Source organism: Harmonia axyridis, chromosome 1 (assembly GCF_914767665.1).
Source record: "Harmonia axyridis chromosome 1, icHarAxyr1.1, whole genome shotgun sequence".
NCBI lineage: Eukaryota > Metazoa > Arthropoda > Insecta > Coleoptera > Coccinellidae > Harmonia > Harmonia axyridis.
This window is the reverse complement of record NC_059501.1, coordinates 77,702,034-77,724,043: the sequence shown is the minus strand read 5'-3', so window position 1 is coordinate 77,724,043 and position 22,010 is coordinate 77,702,034. Positions and strand designations below refer to the sequence as shown.

At 31.0% G+C, this 22,010-nt stretch overlaps 3 protein-coding genes across 6 annotated transcripts; 2 read left to right on the top strand and 1 right to left on the bottom strand.

Annotated features, from left to right (window-relative positions):
- LOC123681117 (39S ribosomal protein L40, mitochondrial) lies at nt 1–1,027 on the top strand. The gene is made up of 5 exons (XM_045619333.1): nt 1–160; nt 221–307; nt 361–531; nt 589–787; nt 846–1,027. The coding sequence occupies exons 1-5, from the start codon at nt 123–125 to the stop codon at nt 957–959; spliced, it is 609 nt and encodes a 202-aa protein (XP_045475289.1). The 5' UTR covers nt 1–122; the 3' UTR covers nt 960–1,027.
- A 685-nt stretch (nt 1,028–1,712) lies between these two features.
- LOC123671185 (transcriptional repressor p66-alpha) lies at nt 1,713–12,770 on the top strand. Of its 3 annotated transcripts, none has more exons than XM_045604898.1 (10): nt 1,713–2,024; nt 2,561–2,633; nt 3,570–3,866; nt 4,014–4,302; nt 6,396–6,584; nt 8,469–8,561; nt 9,242–9,449; nt 9,525–9,661; nt 9,717–9,969; nt 10,885–12,770. In XM_045604898.1, the coding sequence occupies exons 2-10, from the start codon at nt 2,596–2,598 to the stop codon at nt 11,091–11,093; spliced, it is 1,713 nt and encodes a 570-aa protein (XP_045460854.1). In that variant the 5' UTR covers nt 1,713–2,024; nt 2,561–2,595; the 3' UTR covers nt 11,094–12,770. The 3 variants fall into 3 exon arrangements, with proteins under 3 accessions (XP_045460854.1, XP_045460855.1, XP_045460856.1); XM_045604899.1 differs by lacking the exon at nt 1,713–2,024 and adding an exon at nt 2,156–2,229; XM_045604900.1 differs by lacking the exon at nt 1,713–2,024 and adding an exon at nt 2,314–2,334.
- A 3,546-nt stretch (nt 12,771–16,316) lies between these two features.
- Nucleotides 16,317–21,727, bottom strand: LOC123671187 (F-box only protein 33). Of its 2 annotated transcripts, XM_045604901.1 has the most exons (8): nt 21,545–21,727; nt 21,309–21,365; nt 21,037–21,250; nt 20,409–20,657; nt 20,060–20,303; nt 19,383–19,658; nt 18,551–18,871; nt 16,317–17,641 (listed from the first exon to the last, which is right to left on the bottom strand). In XM_045604901.1, the coding sequence occupies exons 1-8, from the start codon at nt 21,573–21,575 to the stop codon at nt 17,510–17,512; spliced, it is 1,524 nt and encodes a 507-aa protein (XP_045460857.1). In that variant the 5' UTR covers nt 21,576–21,727; the 3' UTR covers nt 16,317–17,509. The 2 variants fall into 2 exon arrangements, with proteins under 2 accessions (XP_045460857.1, XP_045460858.1); XM_045604902.1 differs by lacking the exon at nt 21,309–21,365 and having other exon boundaries at nt 21,545–21,709.
- Between the last annotated feature and the right edge of the window lie 283 nt (nt 21,728–22,010).

The window sequence follows — 22,010 nt, the reverse complement described above, 5'->3', positions numbered from 1 at the left end:
TTAAATTGACAGCTCACTAGCCCAATAAAACGCATGCCCGTTGGGAAAATTTGTCTGGATGAAAAATTTTTTCTCAAGTAATCATTGTTATGATAATCATATAGAACAAAATCTTAAACACAATGATGGCATGTAGAAACTTATTTTCACATTTATCTAGGTTAGTACTCTTGATTATATTATCCTCATTCATATTATATAAAAATAATAATGATTTTAGGTTATCATCCTCTCCTACAAGTTTTCTTGTGAGTAGAAATATTTCCCTTGGATCTAGAAATGACATAAAAATAAGTCCAATTTTATGGTAAACATTCTTTTACTTCTCAAAATAGTAGTTACATATTTTTCTTACTTTAGTGCCGAACCACTCAAAAAAAAGAAAAAAATGGATCCTGCTGTTCTCCGAGCTCGAGAAGAAAGAAGGAAGAAAAAAATAGAAAAACAAATTAGGCGATTGGAAAGAAATGCCAGGCAATTGAAACCAATTGAGGAGTGTGAAATTCCATTAAATGTTTCTGATGAAAGAGAGTAAGTACAAGAGTTTGTATCAGTTTAACATATTGATCCAAACAATTCAATTTGAAGCATACGAACAAGAAATAATCCACCATTACCTGAATCAGAAATTGAGCGAAGGGCACTCTTAGAAAAATCATGGGCTAGATATAAACATGAACAGCGTTTTAATGATCTAAAGATGATAGATCGCATATTTTTTTCCCAGCAAAAAGCTCTAGATGAACTCAGAGCAGAATCTGAGGAGTTATACCAAGAAGCTATCCAGGTATAAATATCATATAATATAATTCTGTTCAAAATAAAAATAATTTCATATTTTACAGACTGACTTTCGACTAATACCTTTCAGAAGTGAAGGTCCTGTGGAAACCCCTCCCATAAAAAATTATGAAGTCCCTGATGGTGATTATGTAGATACTTCAAAAAAATGGGAATAATTGATGTCAACTAGAGAAATTTTATGTTATGTATGAATTTTTGAGAAATAAATATTGTCAGAGTAAAATTTTATTAGTTCTTAATATAATTTAATCATTTCATTCCAAATAAAGAAATCTTAAAAAATGTATCCAACAAGAATTCTTCATATAACTTGCAACATGTTTTGAATAGCAATCATAAGCATTTAAATGTTTATCTAGTAACTACAAATAAAATGTAATTTATCTTGATAGTTGGAAATATCTTTCTAGTTTTTGAGTTTGCTTTATTTCGAAGAAAATAGTTGAAATCTATTGAAAATTCAAGTTTTTCAAATACATTTTTAAGTTGTAGATTTTCATTATATTTATTGATTTTCTATGATACTATGACAAAATTTTTGGATTTTTACAATTTTTTTTTAATTGTCATTGATAGTTTTAAAAAAAAAAATAAAATTGGGAAACCACTTTTATTTTGTCGATGTTTTAATACCGTGAATAGCTATCTGGAGTTGCGCTTTAGCAGTTAAACATAGAAGAAAAGAGAACTTCAGATCATTGTACGACAAAGATGGAGTTACGGATGTATGTTTGAACTTACACTACTTTTCATGTATATAAATACAATTTTCTCCTATCATCGAAGGACCGAACGGGTTTAACCGCTGTGTTTGTGAAACAACTCATCTACTGTCATGTCGTTGATTATACCTTGTTAGTTTAAGAAATAACCTACAACTGGTGTATTCACCGTATTGAATTGAATCAGTTCAATCGTCTGTTTTAATATATCAGTGAGAATGAGTAAGATATGTTTACTCCCGGTTAAAATTTCTTATTTTGTTACATAAATAATCACTTATGGGAATTAATTGTCTATCGATTGATGAAAGATAGATAAGAATTGTTTGATTGTGCGAAAAATACATTAAGTTGGAGTTTTTGATTAATTTCAGTTCTATGAAATGTGCTGTGTGTATACGGTGTACAGGAAGATAATCGATTTGTCAACGCGAAGTTTAGATTACAATTTTCGGTGCACTAATTGACCCAGCAGAGTACGGATTATAAGCATCTAAGGTATGTGAAATTAAAATTTTGTCGAAGTGTATCGAGTTTGGTATCATTTCACATATAATCATGAATTATGTACAGATTTTAAATTTCATTTTTGTAAAATCCTGTACCAATTTCTTCGATTGATTAATCAATTAATACATCATAATATTTAGAACCCCACCACTATTACTGCTCTTAAAATGATCCAGTATCAGTCAATTTATAGGTATGTTATCTATTGCTAGCGAGAAAAAATTAATAATTTGTTCCAAGTCACCCGTTGACTATGTTCTCAGTAATTTGCATATTATTTGAATATTGAATTTTAAAGGTTCGATATATCTTATTTGATTTCCTCATGATTATAAGATAAATTTGTGAGGTTATATCATTTGATTATTTGATTCTCATAATAATGGCAAACTTCCTAAAAATCAAACTATAAATTGATGATTTACTAAAATTCTTTTCTTATCTAACAAGAGTAATAAATTTGATATAAATGCTACCTATCATTTCCATTTATTTATAGACTACTATAATAAATTTTATTGCAGCTTTATATGAATATTACTTCACCATACAAAACACAATGGAGATTAATGATAATATTGTCGATCTGAGCGTAAGGTGAGTTTGAATCATTAATTATTAAAAATCGATACTAATATCCCAATGAAACCTATTGAATTCATATATGAATATTTATTACTCAGTAGAAGATAATGGTTGGAAATTACTTATTACAAATCTGTTTAGTTTTTCGGTGAATTGTTTATAGTGATTGAAATTTTAATTAAAACAGCAGTGTGAAAAAAATAATCCGTATGTTCTATGAGGAAATTTTTTTAATTTTTATCAAAATTAAATTAAAAAAAGAGTTGCAACATGATGATTACAGTGAATAATATCTCCAAATACTAATTTTGTGAATCATTTCAGTTATCTAAAAACTGATTTAACATTTATCCAATCAATACTATTGTTTTCAATATTTTTTGAAGAATTATGTTTGACTAAATGAAACGATGAATAATCTAGAAAATAGGTAAACTGCAGATAAAATGACATTCTTCCATATTTGCTAGTAGTTTATAATGGAATGGATAATTTTTTCCTATTCAGATAAGAGCTATTATTATAATGGTTAAAATTATCATGACCCCACATGCACTCATTTACATTTCTAATCTAAATAATATGTACATTATCTCACATAGTCATTGAATTTTGGTAAATATTGGGAAACATATTTCAATTGTAACTAACCATTGATTCATATTCATAACTATTTATATTTAAATTTGAATTCTGATTGAATTATTAATTTATAATATTGATAAAAAATCTTAGATCAATAATTTTTCATTCAAAATTTATATCACTCTTTAATTAATTTAGCAATTATTGCTAAATGTAAATGTGGCATTTTTAAATAAAGAAATAATGTGTAAGAAAAATTGTTTATTATCCCATTTCTTCTTATGGGGCCTCTAAAAATGTTCAAGTTTAACTTTTGTTCATGTTAAAAATTTTATAAAAAAAATTACTCGTTTACCATTTCAGTTCAATAAGATCTTCTCCTTCTATACCTACAAACATTCCACCAAGTCTCAACATCACGCCAGTTGTGAACAGCCAACCTTTATCCAGCATTAATCATCCTCCAAATAGTAGAAGGATACTCCGTCCGAGAACTGAACCACGCAGCTATGTTGAAAGTCCCGATATCTTGATAAACGGAACTTTTGACAGGCCTCGCACAAATGGTAACTCAACTGGATATACCAGCGATTCTAGTGACGGAGAAATGCCCCCAATGACCCCCATAAAAGAATTAAGCCCTTATGAGATAAAGCAGAGGTAAATAATATTTCATGTTATAGGCTTAACTATCATGTATACTCACGCGGAGTTTGGGCGTCAACTGTCATTCAATTCATTCCGAATGATTGTCAATGTATCTCAAGTCATTTATAATATTTCCATAAACGTAAATTAATTTTGAAGGGATCGTTGTCTGAAGCGTATAAGGGAGGAATTGAGGTCTGAAGAAATGAAGCTGGTTCTTCTGAAAAAGCTGAAGCAATCCCAACAGCTGAAGGAAAATGTTGCAGTTTTACCTCCTAGCATACCCTCTTCGGCTCTACCACCTAAAGGTCTTCCAAGTGGATTGAGCATTACACCAACGACTGTTAAAGTTCCTGCTCAAAAGAGTTCTCCACAACCCTCTGTCTTGATGAGACACCCTGTATCGCACAAGCCTGGTTCAGGAAATGCTCCTCCATTACTTCGAGGCGTAAGTATGCAATCCTAACAACTGGCTATTTGATGAATATAAAGGGTGTTTTTTTTAAAACTATAGAACTTTAAATTGCAATAAAACAACGATGGATTATTCGATTGACATGAATTTTATTTAACCGCAAGATAATCTTGTGGCATTACATTTTAAATATGATTTCTGGCATATGACCGCCACGGCTGGCTCGGATGTAGTCCAATCTGGACGTCCAATTTTCGATGACTTTTTCCAACATTTGTGGCCGTATATCGGCAATAACACGGCGAATGTTGTCTTCCAAATGGTCAAGGGTTTGTGGCTTATCCGCATAGACCAATGACTTTACATAGCCCCACAGAAAGTAGTCTAGCGGTGTTAAATCACAAGATCTTAGAGGCCAATTCACAGGTCCAAAACGTGAAATTAGGCGGTCACCAAACGTGTCTTTCCATCAATCGATTGTGGCACGAGCTGTGTGACATGTTGCGCCGTCTTGTTGGAACCACAGCTCCTGGACATCATGGTTGTTCAATTCAGGAATGAAAAAGTTAGTAATCATGGCTCTATACCGATCACCATTGACTGTAACGTTCTGGCCATCATCGTTTTTGAAGAAGTACGGACCAATGATTCCACCAGCCCATAAAGCGCACCAAACAGTCAGTTTTCCTGGATTTAATGGTGTCTCGACATACACTTGAGGATTAGCTTCACTTCAAATGCGGCAGTTTTGTTCGTTGACGTAGCCATTCAACCAGAAGTGCGCTTCATCGCTAAACAAAATAAAATGGACGTAGTGCGCGATACGTATTCCGCACAGAACCATTATTTTCAAAATAAAATTGCACTATTTGCAAGCGTTGTTCAGGCGTGAGCCAATTAATGATGGATTGCCAAACCAAACTGAGAATAAATCACTTGACAGCTGTTAAAGCGGTCGCCATCTTGAACAGTAATACCAATTTAAAGTTATATACCTCGAAAAAAAACACCCGTTATTATCCATTAGTTTGAAAAAAAATTGTCAAATGCATATCCAAAAAAGCTCTAAATTTCGACATTTTCTACAATTGAATTTGCTGCTTATTTTGAGTCTGAACAGATTAATTTTCTCTATAGAAAAGTCATGAAAACTCGAGACATTCAAAGAAACTTTCAATTCTAACCTCAAACAGATTGCTATAATGAAAATGTAATTAATCAAAGTAATGTTTACAGTGAAATGCTATTAGATAATAGTTATTTATTATACAAGGGAAAAAAGTATTAGATTTTAGCTCGAGGTTATGTTGTCTCCCGACGCGAAGCGGAGGGAGACAAAAAACCGAGAGCTAAAATCTAATATTTTTCCCGTGTATAATACACTATTTTTTTCTGTGACAGGAAAAACGACAATTTAATAGTGAAAGAACATATTATTACAATATATAAAATTCAGAATGTTATCGATATGAAATTTGAATTTTTGAACTAGTAAGCTGCAATTAGACCTGCGTTGCTAAGGGCAACTTCAAAGTAATCAAATATCTGTCAGTTTAATTTTGTGATTTGTTTCAAAAATTGCGAACTCAGTAAAAATTGTTTAGTAGTTATTTTGCTGAATAATATAAAGTTAAAAAATATCTGATTCCGAGTTTTCTCTGACTCCACAGGAGTTGATAGAAGCAGCGCAAGTAGCGTCACGAAAATTATTGCCAGCTAAATCACGGAAAATTTACGAAACCGCGTATTCAAGATTTATGGAATGGAAAATGAAAAAAACATGCAGTTCTTTCTCGGAGACAATGTTATTGGCTTATTTTTCGGAACTGGCACAACAATAAAAGCCATCAACAGTGTGGTCGAATTATTATTATTTCTTCATCTATATGTAGATAAATATATATCCGGGAAAAAAGTACTCACTTTTTTCCCGGGGAAAAAAGTAATTTCGTGAAAAGTCATATTTTGTTACCTGTCAACAGAGATAAAATGTCAAATTTTTTTCCCGTCACAGAAAAATATTCATTTTTTACAAGCTCAATCAACATCACTGAGCATCTGGGAAGATTTGAAAATTTTGTCAAGAAAAGTATAGGTTGAAATTTTATTGAAAGTTTTTTTTTTAGCAACCTCCTGCATCACGTATTACGGCTCACCCAATACCAATGAACGCTTCTCCGATAAATAACAGAGGGGCGAATCTGTCTGTACCACAACCACCAAGAAACTACAATAGGGTGCCAGGATATCCTCCTGGAGTTAAGGACTTGTCTCCTTCTGTGACTATAACTCCGGCACCTCCTCAGCCTCCAAAGGTAAATAATATCACTGGTCATTATAAATTCATAATTCCGATACTATAAATGAGAAAAGAATACTCAAATTTGTATCCATTCAATTTTTCCGAGAATTTCCCATATTATGAATTTCTGCTTCAAATTATTCAATTCAGTCTCATGAACAGAAATCTGTATCGTATAATGTAATACTGTCAACACAATGGAACTTATCACTTTTTTTCAAACAATTTTTATTGATCAAATAAAAAAGCATTATAAAAATAATAAATGTATGCTTAGAAGGTTCGATTTTCCCTCTTTCAGTATGTATCGATTATACAGGGTGTACCCAAATTGGAGGTGAAAAAAAATGAGGGATTCCTTGATTAATTTTGAGGAAAAAAATCTTGTAAATATAAACCTGCAAATGCTTTGTTTTCAAGGTGCAGGGTGTTTCTTGTAGTCCTCTTTTTTCTGATTACAAGAGTTTATAGAATATTTATGAATCATTGCTATAGATCCGGAATATAAGCACCAAAACTAAAAACTAATTTATTCATCGCAGCTTACTAACTGGATTTTTATTATATTTGAATCCTCTCACAAATTTCAAGAGAATTGTTTGAAATATTATTTTCAAAATCGGATGCAGATACAACAAAACTACAAGAAATCAAATAGTTCAGTACCAGATCATAGTTTTTTCATATTTTTCAAACAAACAGTGGTCCACCAAAAATAAGTTCTGGAGGAAAAAAGTCGGAACTGTTCTAGAAAAAAATATCACTCTGTTGATCCAGAATCGAAATTGACATATCACATAATGTAAATACTAAATTGGAATATCTATGCAATAATTCAGTTAAATATCTTGTGATTTTTTTTTTCTTAAAATTATCCAAAAGATATTTCATTTTCGTTTGTACCTCCAATTTCATCTATCGATCTTTTTTTTACAAATTTTCAATATTAATGCTGCGTCTGCTTTCTTAAGTACTTGACACCCCAAAAAAATTCCCTGCTTATCTTGCATCTTGGAATTTCTTCAACCCTGTCTGCAAATAATCCAAAGTGTTTCAAACAGTACCATTTAAAATGGTTATAATGGCAACACTGTATATTATTTTTTGACTTTTCATATGTCATTTGGGTTTGGTAAGTTATGCGATTTAATCATGGTAAGATACACGCTTCCACATCGTTTAGAAATTGTTTTATCAGTCAGTGTTCATTTGTGAATACTGAGAAAAATTCAAAGAATTCATTATTAGAATGCATTATTGAGTTAATTGACTCCTCACTATTGGTCGTATTGCAGACAAATTTGTAAGTGAATTTTCTTTGAATGATACAAGAGTACCAGTATCAAGTATTGAGCCGTACTTGGAACCACTTTCAAATTTGTCTCAATGCAACGAATAGTGAATTAACCGAATAATGTCCTTCATGAGTTCTTCTTGAATTTATATTGTTGAAGCTTCCCATGATTAAATGGTATAACCTACTTGACACAAATGACATAAGAAATGTCAAAAAAATAATGCAGTGTTGCCATTATAACCATTTTCAATTGTATCACTCCCATTAGAGAACCCTACACTTGCATCATAATAAACTATTTTATTCTCTTGTCCATTTCAATAGATTCCCATACTTTCAATCTCAGAAAACATTATACATGTCAAAAAAATAATAATGGGATTTTACTCTATTTTAATGCTGCTAAGATTCAGCCAATAAGTGGTATGGAAAATAATAAGGGAATTGGATATAATGGGGGTCAACAGCCTCCCCCTAGTAGTAATATAACAGAACAGGTAAAATGCTCTGTTTTAAATTAGTGTGAAAATGTCGATCTCAACACAACTAGTGTGAATAGCTGGACACTATTTTTTTTTTCAATGCTAATTTTGTTCGAAGGAACGACCTAGGGAAGATAATCAAACTCCAGCACAGAGGCAGGCTGCGGCTAAGTTGGCGTTGAGAAAACAACTGGAGAAAACATTGTTACAGGTATGTAATTGTTCCACTAGGTAGGGATCAAGTTATAAATTAATTTGAGGAATTGTTATGAGTTTTTAGATGTTTTGGATACTTTTAAAACTTAGATTTGATAAATATCTTTGTCGTCTGGAATTGTTCTGTTTCAAAAGTAGAAGAACGAAGAATCACAATATTAATTAGTGTTAATTTTTTTCTTTTATTATTTTCAGTCTATTTACATGAGCCCATTTAACTTACAACACATCAATAAATATTCAGAATTTTCAATTGTATTATATTTTATTTTTGATTTTTTTTTTTATTTTATAACAAAAAATATTTTAACTTATAACTTCGAAATTCAAAGCTTATTGCATATATTCGACAAAAATAATCATTTAATTGAATTTGTTATATAACGCCAGATGGACCAAGGCTATCAAACTGGAAACAGCAAAATGCCCTATGTAAATAATTTTTATTACCTCTATTGTTTCTTGTGTTGTTGCATCTTGAAATAAATTTAAGGTTTCTAATGACCTTGTTGGTTAAGTATTTGAGTATATTCCAAAAAGCTTACCAGTTGAAATATTCCTCAAAATTTAAAGCCGAATTCAATTTTCCAAAGAATATTAGTATTGCGATGTTGTACCTCAATTGGAAGTAGTGGTCATATTGTTTAACTCATATTTCTGACTGAATATTTGCAGATCCCACCACCGAAACCACCACCTCCAGAGATGCATTTCATACCGAATCCAAGTAATACGGAATTCATATATTTGGTCGGTCTCGAACATGTAGTCGATTTTCTAACGAAGGAAACTAAAATGCCTCTGCCCCCCTCTCCGTATAATTGTAGTCAGTGTAATTCAGATTTTACGCCAGTTTGGAAATGGGAAAAAGTTAAAGGAAAAGGTGAGAAACGTTTACCCTTTTCTTGTGCTTTCAATAATACAATTTTTTATGATTGACTTATTTTTATTCTTTCAGGCAAAATCGTTATATGCGAGCAATGTGTTACGAATAATGTTAAGAAAGGTTTGAAAGCAGAACACACTAACCGTTTAAAAACTGCCTTCGTCAAGGCATTGCAGCAGGAGCAAGAAATCGAACAGAAATTAGCACAGGTAAGGACTTTATTTCGAACAGCTGACGAAATTTTTCAACGAAATATTCTTTCAGAATGGATCGTTTACATCTAGTAGTCCCGCCGCCTCGCCTGTCACACCTGAAGTAGTATCTACCCCGAAACCGGCCACGCCTACCCCCACGCCCATTCCCATGCCACGTCACGCAGCTACTCCGCCCACTCCTAGTGCGCAGCCAACACCTCCGCCGCCACCACCGCAGCAGAGGAGTTCTCACATACCGCATCAGGACAAATTTTCACAGAACGCGGCTGCGGTTCAGGCGCTGCAACAGCAGATTCTCAGATGTAAGTAAATTATCACGTTGTACAAGAGCATCCCTAATTTTCCACCCAAGTTGGTATGGTCCGTATATCAACTTAGTGATTATGGTTAGTAAGTTGGTGGCCATATATGTATATCAAATCAAAAAGTGGTGACTATTTCCTCAAACTTCAGTGAGTTATCTGTCACCAGAGCAATTCTACTTTTATTCTGGTTAGGTTCTGTAATCACGCCCACTCGGCTTCGCAGTTGTCATTTTAATTTTCAGATTATTGTTTATGAATATTTTCCATGACATATAACACTCCAAAACTTTATTATTTTAATTATGAAACAAATACCCTTCAGAACCATTAAGAACTTTTAGTTGTTTACAAATTAAAAAAGATCAACCATTTATAACCTCCAAATGACAAGTGTCAAACGGTTCGTATATTCCTCAGAGTAATAAATATAAATGGAGGGAACATGTCATTTTCAGTAAGCAAACTTTGTCCCCAACATGAACTATCAAAGTTGACATGAAGCGTGCGGAAATGAAAACATATCAGTGATACGATATTTCACTCAATTCGCGAGTTTCCTCACAAAGAACGCACTTCTTATGTACCATAGTGAATCAACGTTTCATATAAACTCAAAATATATTGAAATAAATACCTAAATATATCAGAAATTCAGAAATCAAACTTCAAGCGCGCCAAACGACGTGAAACAACCGATGACACTAGGAGAGCAAAAGTTGCCAAACCTTGGATTTCAGCAGGTAGATGCAGAAAATAATAAATATTCTGCATACGATAAATTCGACAATTAGAAAAAATATCGGATTCCAAATGTTCAAATTTGCATATTTAATCGGAGACAAAAAAATTCCCAAGTGTTCACAACCTTCGGTAGACTTGGAAGCAATAAAAAAGTTTCCTTATTTTTTTCAGCTCTATCAGCAGGAGGCCCTCCTGGTGCACATATGTTTTCTCCTCTGTTTTACCCTTATCAATTGGCAGCGATGGCGCAAGTTGCGGCTAGTAGTAATAAGAACAATTCCAACAACTTAGCGGAAATGCAAAGAGCAGCTGATATCCAGAGACAGTATCTCCTCGACATGATACCTGGACCTGGTCAAAGACATAACTGGAAAACATGATGTTATAGTGATATGACATAGTTATCCTGTTTGTATTTGTATTTATTATAAATTATCGCTTCAGCATTGACACGACTTATGATGACAAGTTACAAGAAGGAATTCTAGTATTGTTGCTGTTTGAACTGTTAATGAGGCTTGTCGATATCTTTCGAAGGAAGATAAAGAAGTATGTACTTTTATAAGCTTTTGATAAAGAAATACTTTTCTGCATCAATTGTGTTTTGGAGTTAATTTTTATTTTCACAAATTTTATCACACACAGGCACTATACCAAAAGGCCCAAAAAATTGTAAAGTACCAAAAATTAGTTCTCGCATTTCAAACAAAAAAAAGCTATCAGACTGAATTTTTCGATGGAAGTGAGAAACGTTGCCAGATATTCCCAAAACGGTTTACAATAGGGCTTGTTTCACTTTGAGTTAATAATAACGTTCATGTCTAATTGAAATATTGAGACTTTTCAACGAAAGAATGCCTACTACAATATATATTTTATTGTTGGTTTTCAAATTCATAATTTCACCATATGGTAGCATCTCATCGCATGGATAAAATTAAACAATTTGAATCATCAACAGTTCAGAAACAGGAATGGATGTGTCATTCAAAATTTGAATTTAACGTTGTGCTATTGATAAAATTTCGATGTTTTTAAGTTTACCAATACATTTCTATTCTGATAAGAGTGACACTTTGGTCATTTGAGTGAGAATGCTGACCTAAAAATTTTTCAATGTGGAACCACATGAGAAGTCTACTGTTATGATTGATAGTGTGAAATAGAAATAACCACAATTTTTTCTGAAATAAAATGTTCAATTTTACAAGTGGACTATTAATAATAAACGAATGGGTTGATATTGTATTCTACATTTCTGTGTAAGTAACATTTTTTTCTTCTTAATTTCGAGCAAATGTTATCTTTTTTGACTCGAATGAAAAATCTCCTTCCTTTCAGGATCAAAATTTAATTTTTTTTTTTTTATTTTTAATAGTACACTTGTAGGAACCTTCATAGAACAGTACTATGGATTTATGGCACACCTTTTGATCATTTTGAAGCTCAAATCTGAATTTAAAATTATTCCAAGTAGAAATAAATTATGTAAAAAAAAACTAGAATCTTTATGCTTGTCGTTCTTTTATTGTAAATTTTTTCAATAGTTTAATTTAATATGGATTCAGATTTACAAAAAAAAAAAAGGATAAATACTTCATTTCATATTTTGTTTTCAGTTTCCATGTACAAATTAATATAAGTTTCTGGCATTTAGTTGAATATAATATTCACTGCTTTCCGCACAAATATTTGGAAGTCTTGAAATTTTTTTTTAAGTTTTGCATAAATTGAATAGATCAATTCTTTTGGATACGAAAGATGATGTATGCCTGAATGAGAATCGTTAAAATTTGTAAGTCATCTGGTTCTTTACTTAGGAATTTGCCATAATGAAGCATAATTTCCCTGTGATTATAAATGTAACCGTGAAATATTTTCAGGTTTATGTTGTAAAGGCTTTTCATCTTGTAGTGAATTTCTGTAAATAGTTGGTTTTATAAATAAGTATTGTATTATAAATGGACTTTGCAAACTAAAGTGAATAATTTGCTCACACTTTGATGTCAATATTTATACAAACTTTATTGAATAAATCTGTTTTGGATTATCATTTATTTGTTGTTTCACAAAAAAATTTCCATTGAAATTGAGCCTAAAACAATAATGAATTATCAACATTTCTGAAAGATCTTTCTTACCCTTTCACCTCGAAATTATGATGAAAATGAAATTTCACTTATGACTTATACCAAATTTCATCAGACCAATAAAATAGTCAACGGGTTCTTCTTTAGATGCATTTTAAATAAATAAAACATGCAAAATCTCAGATAAATATTTATTTCATAACCCAAAACGACAAAGAGTAAAAATAACCAAAAAGAATTTTATAACAAAATATAAATATATTCAAATTTTATAAGGATAACAAAAAATTAAATTGCTAAAATAATAATTTTATGAAAAATAGCTCCAACATGCCTCTCTCAATAACAATAATAAATTCTTGAATCCACATCCTAATCGATAACCAATACTACTCAAATTTGCTAAAACTTGAAAAAATCTTTCAATAATAAAATTTTCGATTCTTATCTAAAAAAAAAAAAAATTAAAACTAGAACAAGAGCACTGATAAATTTGACCAAGTCAACATTAAAAGATTCATGTGAATAAAATTTCAACTCTAAAAACAGAAAACAACGAAAAAACTATAAAAAATTTCCTTGAGGGAGGTATGTTAACTACAAAGACATAATAATCAACAACTGATTTCGCACACAACTCATCCAAATTTGCTGCATCAATAGCATAGAAATAAAAAAAATAAATTGAAATATTAAGGACTTCTCACTTTGAAATTTTACATTTCCAAATTTTAATATATTCAAATGAATAATTTTTAACAGTAGTATGAATCTGATATTTTTATGAAAAATAACATCAAACTTACTTCACAGTGAAATGAATCTAATATCCTAACAAAATTACATTGAACAAAAATTTTCACTACCAAATCCTCCTCCTTAAAATATTTAGAGGGTTATTTACCACTATTCAAAGGTTGACCATCAATTGAAAGAAGGAAAACTTTTAGATATTTTCAAAATAAGTGAAAAATTTTCGTCAATATTCAAACTAGTATAGTCTACTGATACAATAATAGCATAGACAAGAAACACATTTAACTATGTGCCAAAAAAAAAAGAATATTCAGAATATAAAAATTTAAACAAAAGAAGTTCATCAAAATAATAGAAGTTACTTCATACTTTTTGAGAAGATACAACTAACAGAAGTACAAGTCAATTAACCAGGACTTCGACAATAGAATATTTGGAATAATGAATTATACTCTTATCGTATATTGAATAACAATGTCACATGGACTCACTATATCTTTAATTAGTATTTCAATAAAATGATATATTCCCTCAATATTCTTCAATTAATACGTAACAACTATTTGAGAAACCATTCGTCTCTATCGAAAAAATTTAATTAATGAAAAAAAATTTACTCAGCAATGCAATTACAACTACCTTTGCATAATACTGGACAAAAATAGGATTTTAATGTCCATAACAATAAACATCAAGATTAAATTCTTCTCATGCAAGTTGAATTTTAGATGAGGGAATAATTTTTCTTTTATAGAATTTTCAAGTTTACAGTAACATTTTTTAAAAGATCTTTCTACGGAACAATATCTTGTCCCTAAATTTATCAACTGCACATATACCTTGTATGTAACTACCCAAAAACTAACTCAAAAGGTACATTTCAAATCATAATGTACCAATCCCCACCTTTTAGGTTTTAATCAATTTTTTTTTACTGGTATTCAATTGATTAGGCATGGCAGCTTGTCAAATAGAATATACAACTTCTATCATTTGTAACATTGGCGTTGTTTAACATATGTACGCTGTTACGTGGTTCTTGTATTAAATCACAGTTATTTCCCTGAAGATGGTAAAGATAACCTATTACTCTCCCAAAGGGACGAATAAGATATATTAGCTGCTTTAATTGGAAAGTTTCTAAGTACTGAAAAGGTAAAAAATAATTCATGGCACTGAATTAATTCAATAGTAGGACATTTGCAATAACGAAAAAGCTTTGGAAAGAATAATTTTGAGTTGGAGTTATTCATTAATTTTCAACGATATATTAGCGATACGTCTGAAAAAACTAAATCCTACAATGTGAGGTATGCATTATGAGCAACTCAAAGATTTTCAGAATTTTTTTTTTCAGTACTGAGAATCCAGTTCATAACGATGTTGACATTACATTCCTATATAGCAAATTCACACAAAATAACACTTATTTTTGCTACTATCGCTGTTTCAGGTACTATAATCAACAGATGTGCAATGCCCATGAAATTATTTCTCAATGTTACTTTTTGACTAAGTTTCATCTAATATTACTTACTGTTCGATATTATAGAGAATATCCCTAAGATTGAGGAAGCTTCAAGATAGTGAATATGAAATAATTCGAGTTCTCTGCGGACAATACTGAAAAAGTTGAAGTAACCAATTGGAAAGGTTGATTTGAAATCTGAATTTTTTTTCTACTTACATTATATAAATCATTTATAAATGGTTAAGTCACCGCATCTTTAAGTTTTCAAAGTTGATACTAAGCTGTAATTTTTGAAAATGTCCATATAAAATAATTTCAACTATTCACAAGATTGGCGATTCTTTAACATGTCAACGATATTCTCTATATATCAAAAGATTTTCAGCGCTAGATGTTATTTAATTGCTTGTTCTACTTAAAAATATCTAAGACATTTTTATCATAATATTTTATAATTCCCAATAATTCTTGAAGCTTTAGTCATTAATTATTTGATCATAACATAAGTTACTATAAATCAGTCGAACATAACAAGATCTAACTCTTCAAGAGGAAGGAACAATTACTCAACAGAAAAAGTCGTTGAAGGACTTACGAATGATCAATGAAATAATATAAAACTTGCTTTGGTCCTTTCTACAATATCGAAAAAAATTTAATTCACAAAGGAGATTACCAAATAAATAAACGTGTCAAATATGAGTAATACGACGCAAAATTACCAGGAATCACAATTCTGATTTAAACTACACAACATCCCCACTCTTTTTATGAACATATCACATTGGCTTCACATAAATGCTTGAAGAAAACTTTTTTGATTGTTAACTGAGCCGATATATTTTTATAAAGAGAGCATTTCCACTGAATTTCTAAAAAACTCTACACAAACTGTAGAAAATTCAATTCATACCGTTCTACCGAAAACTATAATGATTGTTCCCGATTATTTGCCGAACATTCTTTACTGGAATAAGATCCAGCAGACTGAAGATAAAAATTATCAGAACTTAGCAACTTTAATGAATGGAATATTTACTGTTGAGATTTTGGTTATCGTAAAGCCTTTCAAGAATTCGAAAGCTCTGATAGAAATGGTCCAATTGATACTTGAAGTATCATCAAATTCCAGATTCATCGCATCTTAATAGAAAACGAATTCTTTTACTATTTTCTAGTCAAACCTATCACATTAATATGAAATAATTATGAATGAAATATGCCTCACGAAATCGAAATTTTGATTGTGGGAAATTTTGAAGAAGCCAAAAAGAATTTTGATTTTGACTGTTTACTCGTTAAAAATGTTTACATATGCAAAATTTGAGAAGAGTATTGTATACAATAAACTCTGATTATAAAAAAGTCTGTACAAATCACTAACAGTTTCAAGAGTAAATAATACTGATAAAAATAACAAAAGAACATTCAACAAGTGAATTATTTGTTTAGTCAATACTTAATCATACATCTTTATCGATGTGATTTTCATTAAAAGTTATTTCTTTGGTGGTAAACATTTCGAGTTTTCATTGATATTTACAGTAACAATACAGACAGAAATATAAATAAAAATGTAATGAAATAAATAACAATATTCTTAAAAGTTCATCTCTACGATGAAGTGAAGATAGATTATAAGACGTTACTCATAAATAATAATGAAAACGCTCTCTTTCCACTGGTAACCCAATTCACCATATATATGTATATAGACCAAAGCTATAACAGGTTTTTTGGTTAACAATCATTTATGTTTAACTATGTTATCACAGATGTTTTAATCCCTTACCTCTACTTTATTCATAAATTCTCAAATCCATCGTTTAGATGGATGCCTTCGATAATACGTTTGAATGAAATATTTTGGCGAATATCATTAAGTACTAAACAGAAAAGAAAACAGATACAATTTGTAGATGGACAATTTATCAGTTGAAAATGAAAAAAACATGTTATATCAAATAACAACCATTAAAAGGTTAATGTCAAATAATGAATGCCCAATATTTCTAAAATAAATAGCTACACTTCCCATCATTCCTCTTACACTTGTTACACTTAATTCTCTGATAAACATGAACAAATTGTACTAGACAAAGAGATACGATGACATTAACAAGATGTAATAAAATGAATTATCTCTTATGTTATAAATGTTGTAAGATGGTGGATACAAAGAACACCTTCTGCCAATAGAAAAATACAGCTTGTGCTCGTACTCCAATTTAATTATTGGGCAATGAACATTATTTGATCAAATGAGTAAAGTTAAATATATATAATATATTTGTTTTACTGTTCAAAAACCTTCGTGTTGTTCAAAAAACATAAAATATAAATTGTTATTTGCTCTAACCTCATGGTCTGTTTTAAAATCGCAGTTATTGAACAGTAACCAGCCACGTTTTGTTTCCTTTCGATGTTGAATAAATAGGTTTTATTTGGAAATTCTAAGGTAAAATTAAATTGTACTTAACTAGTGCAGATCAGCTAGGACTATTGGCAACAAATATTCGTCCGAATCACCTGCAGTTGGATTGCATATTACCGGGTGAAGCTCAGATCTTTTTTTCGGAGTCCAAGATCTTTTTAAATTCAATGGGATATCCTGAAATCCAACATCATTCAAGTGAATATGCAGCATTAACATTGAAAATGTTAGATCCAGAAAGAATTTATTCAACTCGATTTTTTTCCATATTTATTGGTGAAGCAAGGCAGAAATCGTCACGTAAGGAAAAATCGTTAAGCGCCTTCATACGACCTTCATTTCACTTCCCACTCTTTTTCACAAAAAAAAAATTATAAAAGAAGGAATGTTGACATTGTCACTCAAACAAAGTTGTAGTAACTTAAAAAAAAAACCTGCACTCTAATCCACAGAACCTGTACAAGCATTTAACAAACGATGTTGTCATCTTCAAAAATTAGAAGTGAAAAACTAAGAAATTTTACATTAAAATAAAAAATTTTCAATTTCACAATTGATTTCACTATGGGTATGGTCCATATATCACTTTGGTTGCTATGGTTAGTAAGTTGGTGGTTCGTATATGTCAAATTCCTCAAAAACCGGTGACTATTTCCTCAAACTTCAGTGAGTTATCTGTCACCAGAGCAACCGTACTTTTATTCTGGTTAGGTTGGGTAACCACGCCCACTCCGGTTGGCAGTTGCCATTTTAATTTTCAGATTATTGTATATGAATATTTTCCATGACATCTGACATCAAAAAACTTCATTATTTCAATTATGAAACAAATACCCTTCAGAGCCATTAATAACTATTAGTTATTTACAAATTAAAAGAGATCAACCAATTGTAACCTCCAAAATTCTGTCAATGAAAAATTTACCACAAACATTGAAAACCACTAGTAACCGCTCTGAAATTCTCGGCGATATACAGATCATACCCTATATCGATATTGATTTGTTTTAATTCCAAATGTTTGGCTTGAAAATTCGTACCACGTAACTAAAGACCCGAAAAGAACACTAAACAAAAATAACTCACCTTAAAACATGTATCGTGAGGAGAGATGTTTTTATTTGAAAATAGTATATCGTCTTCAGCGATTTCTAGTGTATGAAGTTGGGGTCCTCTGAGCCGAGCAACAGCTATGAGATTGTCCTCCCAATATTTGTACCCGTAAAGGATGATTTCTTCCAGTTTTTTGCACAACCACGATATAAGAAGGAACGGGTCAGGAGTTTCATAGAAAGGTGTTGTTATAGCCCAAGTGTCTCCTTCCTGATTAAGGGAATCAACCCAAATCAGACTTCTCAGCGTTTCTTGGTAGTATTGTGATAGACATTCCAGCACAGATATGTTAACCTATTGGAATATGAACGGATTGATTTCAATTTAAAATTTTTTCAGTAAACTAAAAAGTAGTTAATCATAGTGGTTTTTTGTCTTTACAATATATGTATAGGGTTTTCCAATAGGAATGATTCAATTTAAAACATAGTGGCAACACTGCATATCATTTTTTGACATTTCTTATGTCATTTGTGTTCAATAGGTTATGCTATTCTGTCATGGAGAGATACAGGCTTCAGCAATGTTTATAAATTGTTTTATCAAAATCAGTAATGATTTGTGGATACTGAGAGGAATTTAAGAAAAATTTATGGACAACATTATTCATTTCATCAAATCGCTATTCGTCGAGTTGTTGACAAATTTAAAAGTGGTACCAAGTAAAGCTCTGAACTATGTCGTCCATGAATTTTTCTTTAAATTTTATATAAATTTACAAATTTAAATACAAAATAATAACTACCCGTTTTCTAAGAAAAAGCGAGTGAAAATAAAGAATCCGAAGGAATGAAAATTTACTTACGCTCTCACAGAAAAAGACTTTGAGATGTGAAAGAGGCATCTGTTTTCTGAGTACCTTAGTGTGCATATTATGAACATCTTTAAATGCATGAATAACCGTCAATCGAAATTCGCATTCTGGGTGAGTTTCCTTGAAAATCTTCCATGTTTCATTAGATGTACCGGGATGGGTGGGTCTTACGCTATGTAGGTGCACCACCAACCTCTTGAGGCTGAGGGCATCTTCTAAGTTGTTCAAAAACTCATCACATAATTCATCGTAATCTATACTTAGAATCTACAAAAAAAGATTTACATCAGGTTTTATCCACTATTGGAAAAAACTAATATACAGGGTGTCCACTGACCAGTGAGACAATGCTCAGGTGAAGAATAGGGTTATAATATTTGAAGTCAAATTGTCAAATAAAAATTACATAAGGGTAAAATTTTTGAATAATTCCCACACTAAAACCGAAGTTATCACAGGATAAACACATCTCCCCTCAATATTCTGATAGAAATAACAAAAGATTAAGGGTCCTATTAGGGTCTATTTTAAAATTGATTAGTAGTAGTTGAGAATTAAGTTTTAGGTCGATTGAATATTTAACCAACATATACTCACTCACAGCTTCTTCACCCAAAACATTTTCATTTGACAATACACTAATGAATATTTTTTGCAATTTTCCTCACCTCCAAGCCCGTGAATGGTTTGAAGAGGGACGGACTCAATGCAATTTTTTTGCATTTTCCAGGCTCATCTTTAACAGATGCTAGTCCAAGAACAGTTAGATTATTGGAATGTTTATCATTCAAGATCTTCAAGAAATGTTCCACTTGATTTGATAAGTCTTCTATACATCCAATACTAAACTTATTCAACTTCGGAAGGCATTTTGTTATGGAATTAGTGATTAAAGAACTATCATTTTCCAAACTGAAAAAAAAAAAACATTTTTTGTAAAATAAGGAATATAAAAGTTTCATATACAAGGTAGATTTCAGTAATTTAAAATTCAAATGAAAAACTTAAGTACAGTACCTTTCTTTTATTATTTTCACTGATGAGAATTCAAAAAATCTACAGTGTGTTGGTTCGATGATTAAAGTCTTGAGGTTAGGATTATCAGATAATATTTGTATGAGTGATACAAATTCTTCCATACATTCTGTGGAAAAGGTGTTTAATTTTATGGTAGCATGAGATACAATCGGAGAGAAGGCTGCAATGAAGTATCTCGCTTTGTTAATCTTGTCGGGTTCAATGGTAAAAGTAATATGTTTCCACCATCTGAAAAAATTAGGAATAAAGAATCAAAATTATCAAAGTAAAATTGCATCTAATTGCAAATTTAATCTACATAAAGATGTAGATTAAATTATCATTGTGTTGACATTTCATGTACATCATTTTCAAAATAGAAAATTTATTGTACCATCAATTCAATTAGAGCATGGAATAATATGTATGTCTATCTTCAGAGAGAACATTAAATGCTAAATAACAAGACTGAATCTTTATGAGGAAAGTTTCACTATCATCACTTTCTCATTTACTGTTTTGGAATATAAATAAGCATCAACATTCTTGTAACTGACAAGTTGAGCAATGAAAGTGACGATTCCTGAGAAGGTTTAAGGTCAGAAATAATCTGCTAAATATAACTCACTTCTTATTATACAGATTCTTTCTCCAATGTTTGCAAACAGAAGATGCATTCAATCTATCAGGGGTATTCAAATTGTCAAAAATTTCCGAAATCACTACATCTGGAAGATGTGTCCAGTTCACTAATGAAGTTCTGGATTCTTCAAAATCTGATGTTTTCGACCTTTTCGCACTGGAACACTCCCCCAATACGCCAATTGAATCATGATACATACCTTCAAAAGAAGTTCAGTATGAAAAAGCTGTACACAACAAAAAACACTGTAAAAACACCTGATAACAGACGTTTCATTGTTGTCACACGGAAATCATATTCTTGATTTAGTCTAACTGAAAAACAAAGAATTTCAAAGGTATCACAAATTGGAATTTTATTATTAAAGTGAAAATTAAAGTATGTCAATTGCTTCAACGATTTCAATAGGACAAATGAAAGTTTATGATGTGAAGGACATTCGTGAAATATGGGTTAATTTATTTCTTCTGTGAATTATATCCCTTCAACTTACCCGGTTCATCTTTAAAGTAAGAGTTCAACATGAATAAAAATAAAATAATAAAATTCTAGGACAAATATTGTTACTTCAAAGATAAAACATCAATGATGTGATACCAGATTTTGCGAATTTACTTTTCTTTTCGTTCGAATCGTTCCCACTTTTTCATTTCTGAGTATTCGTTTGATTCGACTGAGATCGGATAAACTCGTTGACATAGAATGAAAGTAGACAAAAGCTCGCACATAGATGGAGCCTCTTTGAAAACAATATTCATTACAGGGCTCATCCCATATATTTTCATAAACGCAGGAAAGTATAGATGACACCAGTGAAATATAGAAGAAAACTGGAATATCATGCCAATTTACGGCCAAATCTGTAATTTTCGAATTCAAAATCAATTTTGTCCGTCCGCTATGTACACAAGTCTCGAATAAAATATACTAGAGGCTTGAAATTTTCAGGGTAGGTTCAG